At 38.9% G+C, this 11,874-nt stretch overlaps 1 protein-coding gene across 1 annotated transcript in view; it reads left to right on the top strand.

Moving 5' to 3' along the window:
- trim44 (tripartite motif containing 44) overlaps positions 1-605 on the top strand; it is a 61,553-nt gene extending 60,948 nt beyond the window's left edge. Inside the window, exon 6 of the mRNA XM_073868327.1 lies at positions 7-605. Within this exon, the coding sequence (XP_073724428.1) occupies positions 7-91 (85 nt within the window). The 3' untranslated portion in view covers positions 92-605. The remainder of the gene's footprint in view (positions 1-6) is intronic.
- The last annotated feature ends 11,269 nt before the right edge of the window (positions 606-11,874 follow it).

Below are 11,874 nucleotides of genomic sequence, written 5' to 3'. Positions count from 1 at the left end.
TTACAGAGCAGGCAATCAAATGAGGGACCCAGAAGATCATTCAGTTGATGAAGAGAAAAGAGAAGATGCACATATGGGGCATGTACCCTAAAACTAATGGACATTGAGACGTTCTTTTCTGCATTAATTAAATGACACTAGTCTCATTGTATCATAAAAATGTATATGGATAATACTTGACTACCATTTTTCTTAAGAATGTAATGAAATAAGACTAAATTATTCTATTTGCTTGAATGTGGGAAATTTGTTTTTCCATCCTATTTTAACCTGATAGTTTGATTATTTTCCAGGTGTTTTTATATTAACCTCCTAAGACATTTTTTTGTTGTTTGCACCATAATAATTCATTTTGTGTAACTGGAACCTGTGGCTTCATGTTCAAAAAAAATATTTGGTTATTATACTTACTGATTCTTACTAGCCAAATAGCTGAAAGAAATCTGAAAAAAAACAAGCTTGAGTCTTAGGAGGTTAAAATAAAATTTACATGCAGTACTGGTGGAGGGATTTAATTAAAGGAATTTAATTTAAAAAAGTTTAAGGACCATCACCACATCATGCTTCTCTAATTATTTTAACTATTAAAGGGACAATGTGAAGTATTTTATTAGTCAAAATGAATGTCTTTATTCATAAATATGTACTCATTGGTGTCAAATGACCTCTGCCAATGATCTGACTTTTCTTTGTAAGCTTAGAATTTCTTCTCTTTATTTATATTAAACGGGTCCAAGATTTACATTGAAAGTCCAAGAAGGCTTCGTTGTCATTTTGCCATATTATGAAACTATAATAGCAGAGAGGGACAAAAAGCATTAGCCTACCGCAGCACGTTTCCACAACGCATTTTCGTTCAGAACACGTGAACCAGCGGAAACAGACAAGGAGATCAGTGAGTACATAATGGCTACCGTAGTTGCATCACGCATTTGGAAAAGCGAGGCGCTAGAGAGCACCATTCGTTTGAATGCAAAATACAATTTCACCACTAGATGGGGGAAATCCTACTTACTGTCCCTTTAAACCAGTGTTTCTCAAACTTTTTCAGCCCAAGGACCACTTTATCTTCCAATTTCTTTCTGAGGACCACCTAACAGAATCTCACTCTAACACGCCCCCAAAAAACAACAAAATAGGGAATGCAATGCTAGTATGCTCAGAAATTACTATATGAATTTTATTTCATTAGAACATGTAAATGTGAAATGAGTTACAGCTTAATATGAACAACAACTGCACATATGAAAAAACTGCAATTAAACACTATGGGGCGGTTTCCCGGACAGGGGTTAGACTAGTCCTAGACTAAAACATTTTTAAGAGCTGTCCAAACTGAAAACAACTTGCACTGACATATCTTAAAATACATCAGGGCCCTTTGTTTTGCCTCAAAATGCATACAGGTAATGTTTTTAGTAAGGCATGTTTGTTAAAACTAGTTATATTTCCTAATTAAACTAAGGCCTAGTCCTGGATTAAGATAATCCCTGTCCGGGAAACCACCCCCATAACAGCCTAGGTCCCACTTAATGTCATTCCAAAGAGCCCTTAGTTTAAAACTGAGGTGGTGGGTATAAGAAGTCTTGTAACTATGGTAACAATAAAATGCTGAAAAAAAATTTCCCCTTAATGTCCAAAATCACTGAAATTACAGGGATTTTACACATGAAACAAAAACTAGTACATTACTAAACTAATAGATCTGTGGATTTCAGTTGACGCTTGATCCTTCTTTTGACTCCTCTTTGGTTTAGCCACCGATCCATTTTTACGTTATTAAAACAGAATGGCAAGAACTGATATCACAGTTTTGCAAGTGCATTAAAAATCTACTTAAATAAGTGACAATTTGACAAAAATAAGTGACACTTGCCTAGTTTAGGTCATCTTTTGGCGGACCACTGGGGGGGGGTTTGGCGGACCACTAGTGGTCCACGGACCACACTTTGAGAATTACTGCTTTAAACACAGTAGATGATGAAATATTTGGCATAGGTACTGTGGTACTGTACAAATAGACCCACTGTATCCTTCTACTTTGCAACAGAAAAAATTAACTTAAAAAAGCAAGTCATAAAATATTTGCATGTTTGTATTCTGTATACAAATGTATAGCTACTGTTAATTTCCACATTTTTGTTTGATTTTTTTTATTCTATACACCTATATATGGGTCATTCTACAAAAAAGGTGGAAATGCTTGTCCCTTGCTTTTGCAGACCCCTTAATCATTTAATTTGACCCAATAATCCCATAATGATATATATTTAATAAATATAGACTGTCCTTAAAATGATGACAGAGTTTATTTATTTAATTTTCTTTTTTTCCTTTTTTAAAACTTTTTAAATGTCTGGTCTAGGGATGGGCACGAGTACTGGATTGCTCGAGTACTCGAACGTGGCATCGATGATCGATCACGAAAACGATGATCATGTGGGTTTATTTATTTATTTATTGTGGTTATGGCGGCATATGGGTGTCTGGGGCCTGTTGCACAAAAGTAGAATTAAGACATCCAGGATAAATGACTGAGCTGAGCTCAATGAAGCCAAAACAAGTGTGTCCAGGCTTAATTGGTTGCACAAGACCAAGCCAGAATGAGCAGACACGGATTAATTAAGCCAGGTGAAACCAATCCTGGATAGGTGCGCACTCACCAAGGGCGGAGTGGGACCAAAAAATCTACCGGGAAATGTCGTATACCACCGGCCCTCCGTGGTAAAAAATTTTTTTCGTAGCCTATTTGTAGTAAAACTAGGTTAGGCTAATACAAATCGTAATCAATTTGCCCCCCAAAAAAACTTTTTCATAATAATAATAAAATCATTAAATCATGGCTAATTTTCCTAAATGAGTAACTATACAAAATGATACCTGGTTGAAAGACGGAGATGCGCACCTCAATCAGCTATTACATAACAGAGCGAGACCAGAGATGAATGTGCTCATCAACGTGAGTAATATGGAATAATTTGTGCATCTTTGAATAACTGTAAGAATATTTCCTTTAAATATCATTTTTGTCATATAAAGTTTTGAGAGAAAGCCTAATAATGTTTTTCCACGGTTATTGCTTATTTATTTTAACGTGTTTGGCGCATTACCTCAGAGTTTATTTCAGTAATATTGCTTTTTTCCCACTAATAATATTGCAATTTACATGCCAATCCTGCTTCCTTGTCTTTTTATTAATTTCATTATGCTGTAATGTTAATTTATATGTGGATATGAGACGTTTATTGCCGTTATATAATCTCGTCTAATATTAAAATCATATCTGGAATAATTTGTGCATCTTTGAATAACTGTAAGAATACAGTTCATTTGAAAATAATTTTTGTCAAAGTTTTAAGAAATAATAATGTTGTGAGGATATTTATATATTCAAGTTGAATACTCTCGTCTATTAATATGGAAATCTAATAGAAATCTAATAGAAGGAAATATAAAATGTGATACTGCAAAGTTACCCTTCTAAATTTTATTTATGATATATAGCCATATGGAGATAAACCTTTGCAAATGTGCCGATTTTATCCATTCAAGTACTGACCACCAGGCTAGAGATTTTAAACATCCTTAATCCACACTTTCTATCAAATAGTCTCCGCTTGATGGATCAATCCGACCGCATATGTACTGCAATAAACAGGTATTCGGCGACGCGGCTTTTCACATCAAAGGCCGACAGGCTATGCAATTTGGAGAGGGGCCGTTCAATAATCCCCCTGCCGAACAGGTTGAGCACTTTTATATAGCCTACTGTGTTGAGCAAAGAGGCTGCACAGTTTGACCAGAGGGAAGCGGCCGCACATCAGGCCACCAGACGGGGTTAACTTGCAATGTATAACTATTATCAGACCGGCCCTCGCAGCCTCAAAACACTACCGACCCACCGGGAAATGTCCCGACTCTCCCGATGGCCACTCCGCTACTGGCACTCACGGATCACTCAAATAGACCCGCCACCGATCACAGATTCACCGATTCACCATGGCAACTAGAGCGGCGTTCTTTTTCCCGTCAGAGGCACAAATCCATACGAGGAGGTAAAAGACATAATTAAGAAGAATGGCAACACCGCCACAGTGATAAAACAAAGAGAAAAGGCGTCGGAAAGCATTGCAGACCACCTGAATGCGTAAGTAGTGCACAATTACACACTCACCGTTCCGCTGAAACATCACAATTACAATTAAAATATTTAATTCACATCTCCAAAAACGCAATTGTACTCTGATTATGAAACAATATTTTTTTTATTGAAATGGACTGCAAATATTAGTGAAATTGTGTAAAGTAACTCCATCACACTGGATAAGGCTTCAATAAATTATTATGAAAGCCTTACATTATTACTACGCTCATTATGTACTCTGCTTCTTATGTTGTCCACCGTTTTTTTTTTCTTTTTTTTCTGCTTTTATTAATGTAAAGCTACTTTGAAACAATGAAACAATTGTGAAAAGCGCTTTATAAATAAAATTGAATAAATAGATGAGCTATTAATAATAATCAATTTAATTTATAAAGCGCCTTTCAAAGGACCCAAGTGGTAAAGAATACCCAGAGACAAGGCACGGGTGGCGGGTCACCAAAAGCTGACCTCACCCCAGCAAAGGCCAGCTTTGGAGCCTAATAAAGGCAGGCCTGTTGGAGGGGATCCCTGGGGGAAAAGAGACAAGCATAGGTCCCTCCCAAGATGCCACCCGCTTCATACAAGGTATGTTCTTTCATCTCTACATGGGACACAATCACATTCATATTGAATCTATTTGGACTGTCTGACTTTGGTTTGCCTATTGCCTTGCAGTGTCTGGCAGCACTGTGTTACTGTTAAAGCCACACTGTAAAAAATTTGCTGTAATTATGCAGCTGGTTGCCAGTAACTTACTGTAGAAGATAAAGACTGAAAATGTTTCCTTTTCATTTAACTTTGAACAAACTGTTGCCAGTAAATAACATAAATGTAAAATCTACAGTAAGTTACTGGCAGCTAGTTGCCAGTAACACCCAATAAGTCTGTAATTTCTACAGAAATTTTTTACAGTGCACCAGCACGAGCACCAGACGATGCTGATCCAGTGAGTTCTCCATCAAAGGCATACTGTAGGCCTGGCAGGTCTTGTCTACTAGCTTCAATATGAATCCGATTAAATGTGATAGGGTCAAGGCCCCATTTTATCAGCACATAACGGCGATGAGGAGACCATCTCTCTGGATTCCAGAAGGTATAAGTTATCATGTCAAACTTGTGAAAGTACTATTCAGTCTACAATGGTGAGGAGTCATCATTTGGAGCCATCACAAAATCTCATTTCTTTTACAGGACCCAGTGTCATTGGTGCACTGGACTGCACACACACATAAGGATAAAAGCCCCCTCAGGTGCACATGAGGCAGATTTTGTAAATATGAAATCTTTTCACAGCATTAATGTTCAGGTGAACATAACTTTTTGATCTTTTCCATTGAACACTGGCAAAATGGTCTGGCTCAGTCCATTACTCCAGAATCTTTGGGACCTCTGAAATCTATCAGCTCCTATCATAAGGTGAGCCACACAACCCCTGTTAATAACAACTTTTTACATAATGGCTGTGTCAAGAATATCACTGTGTTTATGAGGTAGTAATGATGAGATTTTGTGTTGACAGGTGAATTTTCTGGTGTGTTGCTGGGAGACGGGGTATGGCTGCCAGCCTTCTTTCATGACACCTTTCACAGACCCCCAGGAAGCACAGCAGGCCTACAACTATGCCCATGCCAGGACCAGGGCCAGAGTTGAAATGACTTTTGGCCTCCTGAAGGCACGCTCTCACTGCCTTCACAAATTAAGGGTCAGCCCTGTGAGGGCATGTGACATTACTGTGGCTTGTGCTGTCCTCCACAATGTTGCCTGCCTGAGGAAGGAGAGGGCCCCCGGAGTGCCGCCAGCCATGGACTGGGACAATCCGGAAATCTTCCCTGATGACAACAGTGGTCGGAGGGACCAATATGTGTTGAATTATTTTAGTTAGTATGTGTACTTTAATTTTGTTTTTTTTATTGATTTGGCCTCTTTTGATGTTTGTGCTATATATACTGTGTGTATACTGTTTGTAATACAAGCTTGCAGGGAGGCTACTGCATCCATTAATTGTCTTGTTTTCAGTTGTCTGAAATTGTCTGTTCAGTTAATGTGTATGGATTTGTCCTGCATTTATTTCAGTGTGCAGACATGCAGGGTGTGTTATATACAGACCTTTGAACTTGTATTTATCCTTTGGTTGTATAATATGATTTTATTCTGTGCTTTCCATCTTGTAGAGTCACTGTGTGACTTCAGTTTCGAAAGGAGCTGATGGTTTACCTGCTTTGTTTTGTCCTTATTCAATAAAGAAACATAATGTTACACTTTGTGCTTTTATAATTATATGGAATATGTATTTTATACGACAGAGTATAAGGGCCACACAGAGGAAAGGAGAAAGTCATACATTTGAGGCTGGTTCTTTCTGTGTAAAGATGCGTATTGTTTTTACAGTCCTGATACTTATAACAATTTGATGCTGATGTGCCAAAAGATGAAGTATGTCCTTGTTTCTGAAACCATACTGAAGTACAATTCCACAAAACTGTTATTGTAACAACTCTCCTCCTCTAAAACAAGAAGTTACAATATTACGACTTCATTCTCTGTCTGTTTTTTTTCCTCTGTGGCCCTAATGTTCTATCATTTTATATAGCCTTATAGTCTATTGGAAACTGTAAATTATTTAATGATAGCAACATCATCAAAATAAAAATTATTCAAAATTATTGAAATTAATGATCACAAACATTTAAAAAATGACAGTGGGTCTAGTTATATGTGATAACAATGTATATTGGGCAGTGAAATAATTATTGGTTTCCATTTGTGGTGACTGCTGACATAAGGGATGAGATTAAATAGATCCTGGAATTTAGCCTGGTCTGGAGCAGGCTAGCTCCACAGAATAGATCACCATGGTAATTTATACCATAACATATCCTCCTGCCCCCTATCCAGCTTTAGTGCAACCGGATCACGGATCAATTGAGCCAGGATCACCAAGATATCCCGGCTTGATCCCTTATACTAGTTTTGTGCAATAGGCCCCTGGTTAGCGTTACAAGTGCCTGTAGTAGTAAAGACTGGGTCTGGAGATGCGTGTTTGACGTCGTGTTGAGCTACACAGACCGGCGTATGACATAACATTACCATGCATGATTCAAAAACAAACAGATATTTCCGCGCACCGGCCATGCGGCAACCCGCGGATCCCGTGAAGCCTGCCACACCTCACATCACTGAGGCGATAGGTGTGTTCGACTTCATGCGGCGCTGCGCAGACCGATCGGCGGCTGACTTGAAGCAGTGCATTCCGGTTAGTATTTTTGTCCGACTTCAGCTGGCGCTGATGCAGGCACGTGACTGTGTCATATAGTTTTAAATACCGCGAGAGCGTTTCGAGAGTAGCCGGCTAGCTTAGCCGGTGCAGCCAATAGGCTTGTTTGAGATGAAGCTTGCCTTGCCTGAAATTCAGACGAGAACAGACGGCTGCAGTGAGGGGAGGAGTGAAAAAAGTAGGGATGCTCCGATCGATCGGCCGCCGATCGGTATCGGCGGATAATGGCATTAAATGACTCGATCGGTGCTCGCTAAATCTGCCGATCTCATAAACCGATCTTTCTGTTTACTTTTGTCATCAAAAGGATCCTGAATGCGGCTGCAATTAAAGACATTTTTTACGTAGCGCGAGCATTTTTACAACCTGTTGCTCATGTGCAGCGTGCAGATTTGGATGTCTCTCTTTGCCTTTACAGAGATATGCGTATATTCTATGAGGACGCGCTCCGGTAAACAGCGCGAGGCGTTTCACATCCCCATCAAACAGCGTATACAACACATATCTATCACGGACAATTGCATCCTCATGCCAAAAGTTTCTTATTTGCATGCGTCTTAAAGTTTTAAGCGTTTAAACTTTTATTTTCCTCACAGCTGCTTGTCTGCGTTCAGCCGCCGCCCACACACACAGCAGCCTGTCATCAGTGCACGTGAACAGAGCGATCTCTCTCTCACGTCTTAAAGCTGCAGTAACCTAATTCATCTCTCAATAAAATTACTCTGCTCTTGACTAAAGAATTTTTATACTTCATACGAATGCGTGTATATTTAATTAATACAGTAAAGTCTGTGAAGTGTTTTATTTTCAGTACTTTTAGGAGACATAAGCCTTTTTAAAGCCATATTAAATTTCTCTTTGCAGAATAAATATTTGTTGTGCTTATTTATTTGAGTCTCTATTAAAACAATAATATACCTAATTACTGCAAGTAATATAACAAAGGCAACATCCGTGGTATTATTTTATTTAGAAAGATTGTAACAGTTACAGTCATCAAAGAGCTTGCATATCAGCTTTAAAAAAATCGGTATCGGAATCGGTATCGGCCGATCACGAAGATTACAAATCGGTGATTGGTATCGGCTGCAAAAATCCTGATCGGAGCATCCCTAGAAAAAAGAGCTTTTAAAGGAATACTTCACCAATTTAGCATTCAGCTTTGTATCAGTAGAAACCTGGCAGTATTTCTGAATGACCGTGTTTCCCTACCTCATGTCCCTGTGAGAGGAGAGATATCTGTATTCTAGTTGTGCAAAAAAGTCCTCCGATGACGCAAAATGACGATTTTTGCGTCATCGGAGGAGATTTTGGCCAGAGGCAAAGACTACAGCCAGTATTAGAAGCTACTTCCGCATGTTTTCTCCCCACCCATAGGGGTTGGACTGCGAGTCTATTCGGAAAAGCCCAAATCAAAACAAGAGTCAGCCATCTTTAATCTTCTCTAAGCTAAGCTAGCCTGGATCTTGCTTTGTGGAGAAAGCAGAGAAAAACAAACCACGACGGCAGAGTGTAGTTTTGAAAACGGATGGCAGAAGGGGATTTTGTTGCTCAGGATGACCTGTTGCTCGAATCTGATGGTCGTGGTTACCTGTACGAGCCGCAATACAACGAGGAGCAGAACGGATGATCGAGGAACAAGAGGCTGCCACCGCGGCTGCTGTAGCCGAGGTGGGGCCGGTCTGGTGGTTTTACGTGCTCTCGCTGTGCGCCTCGCTGTTGCTCGAATCTGATGGTCGTGGTACCTGTACGAGCCGCAATACAACGAGGAACAGTTACGGATGATTGAGGAACAAGAGGCTGCTACCGCGGCTGCTGTAGCCGAGGTGGTGCCGGTCTGGTGGTGTGAGCGCTCTCGCTGTGCGCCTATAGACACCGAAAGAGAATCATATTGCTGTCGCGAATTTCAGTGATGGCATTTTCTTCTTGAACCCTGCAAGGAGAAACGGAGGCATGGGTATAAAGTGAGTATTTTGTTTTTCACGTCCGTCAGCTGAGCTATGGTTGTTATATTTACACCTATGTTAGCCTATTGTATGTGAAAATAGCTTGCATTGCTAACGTCGTGCTTGCTGTTTTTAGACAATCGACTTACATCCTATCGTCATTTCTTGGAATGAGTTTTGCAAGGCGAAAGATTGGGGAAAGGACATCGACTTGTTTTTACCTGCCTGTGTTCGTTGTCCAGGACATCAGACCTAGATATCCAGCTCCTCACGGACATTATAGCGGCTATAAATAAACGGATGAAGCTCTGGATGAGCTATAAGTGTGAATTGTTTATGTTTTTTAATAAAAAGTTAAAACTCACATTGATTGTGGTTCGTGTTATAGTCCTTATTGCTGCTACATTAGAGTGACTGCAATTTGAGGAAAGCATTCTTGCATTTTTTTAAAAGTTTAAGTCTAAATTGTGTAACAAACATAATATTTGGCTTTATTTTTAACCCAAATGATTTTGTAAAGTAAGTAATGACAGCTAAATCACAGCAACAGTAATTATTGCGCCTCTACAAGTCTATAATGTATAAATTTGGTGTACAAAAGACAGGGTTAGATGAAGAAATTTATTTTTTATTATTCACAAAGGAAAAATATTGTGTCACCAGTGAAAAGAACACATTAAAATAAACATTGACATATTTTACATCTAAAAATGTCCTGCACAAAATAAAAACAAAGCAAAAAATATATATAAAAACACAGTGTATAAATATACACAGTATATAATAATAAAAATATAAAGAGTGGTGGCAGAATCTGATTAGACACAGCAATAGGACTCAGGGAAGAGATGATGATTATTATTATTATTAGAAAGTGTCAGTCTCAGAAGCGACTTTTGAAAGAAGTCGTGGCAGCCTCCTTTGATGGTTTAGGCACTGGTGCAATGTTGGGTGGCAGCGCAGGCTGTGGCAGGGCAATTGAGGACGTTGGCACTTTGAACACAATGTTTGGATTGAGTCTTGTCAATGGCCTTCTGGATGAGTTAGTAGCAGTAACCTAATAGTAGTATAAATAATATTGATGTAGTGTATAAACAGAATATATTATAAGAAAAACACAATAAATATTCATATTCAGCAAGAACCATATAGATAAGATATGTACAGCTATGGGCAGTGTGGTACCATTGTAGTGCCGGAACTAACATTATAAGAGTAGTAAAATAATATTATGTTCAATATATGGTGTAGAATGGACTTCCACCGGCATTTCAGTACCTGCATGAAAATATGATTATTATCAATAAGTCTAGAAAAATCTTTTTTCCTAAAAAAAGAAACTAATTAGAATCAAATGTCTTACCTCGACTTCCCCCTTACTGGTTGCACAGGAAAACCACATATGATTTATGACAGACCTATGAAAGATAATACAATTAGTAACTTTGAACCTTGCAGACCAATGTAAAGTCTCCCACATTACAAACCAACACTGTTCTGGTCCATGCAAGGAGGATTTCATTGTTCTTTTTTTCCCCTTCTTCTGCATCTTCTTCCGGAAACCTGTGAGTAAATGCAGAACAATACTTTTGCATTACTTTTACCAAAATAACAGCTGAATGTTTGACTTTGCATGTAATTTTTGAATTTATCAACACCACCTTATCAATAAAGTCTGAATAAGAATATGGTACGTGTAGCAAGCATAAATATTATTTAATTAATAATGTACATCTCGCAAATGTATCTGCAGTTATCTCGAATAACTTTACAGCAACAGGCTTGCGTGGTAAAGTAAAACTCTAGAAGTAGCTCGGTAGCTAACAGTTGTTTTATGTTGAGAACAGACAACTTATATGTCATTGTCTATCTAACTTTACTGCTTACAACTGTATCACTATGTAAAGGCTACTGTGTGATCAGAAACGAGTATTAGCAAAAGTCTTACCTCTAACGTAGACGAATGCGTTTGATACCAGATGGCTCCGGCTGTTCGTCGTGTCTGTGAAGGTACATATGGACGGAATTGCAGTGTCCTTTAGCGTGTTTCGCTTCATTCCGAGTACATTGGGTTCGATATCTTCCAGCTTGAAATGGAGACTGCAAACCCTCAGGTTTTTCAATTTTACCGCATCGTTGTCTTCTCTGAACTTTGCGTGGTTGATAGCCCGCAGCCATTGTTTACACCGCGGCAAATTATGAAAACTTACTGCTTATCCTTTCCCGGTTTTGGTTGAACTTTGGTTGAACATCCCGTTACAACGCAACGTATCATCATTTCAATGTGGAAAAGGTAGAATTTATAATAATATATCAACTAAATCGTTGCAGACGTGTCTGTAAAAGTTGTATTTAGCCGAGTTGAATATCCCTCCCTCCTGCCGTCTCGAACCGGTAGGCGTGACTAGGGAGTGGCCTGGTAGAGCAGCGAAGCAATGCATTCTGGGACTTGGTGTTTTTCATCCACATGAGCCAAAAACCACATTTTCTGACTTTTCTCGGCCTAGAAG

Source organism: Misgurnus anguillicaudatus, chromosome 6 (assembly GCF_027580225.2).
Source record: "Misgurnus anguillicaudatus chromosome 6, ASM2758022v2, whole genome shotgun sequence".
Lineage (NCBI taxonomy): Eukaryota > Metazoa > Chordata > Actinopteri > Cypriniformes > Cobitidae > Misgurnus > Misgurnus anguillicaudatus.
The sequence above is the reverse complement of the archived record's forward strand: the minus strand, read 5'-3'. Positions and strand labels throughout refer to the sequence as shown.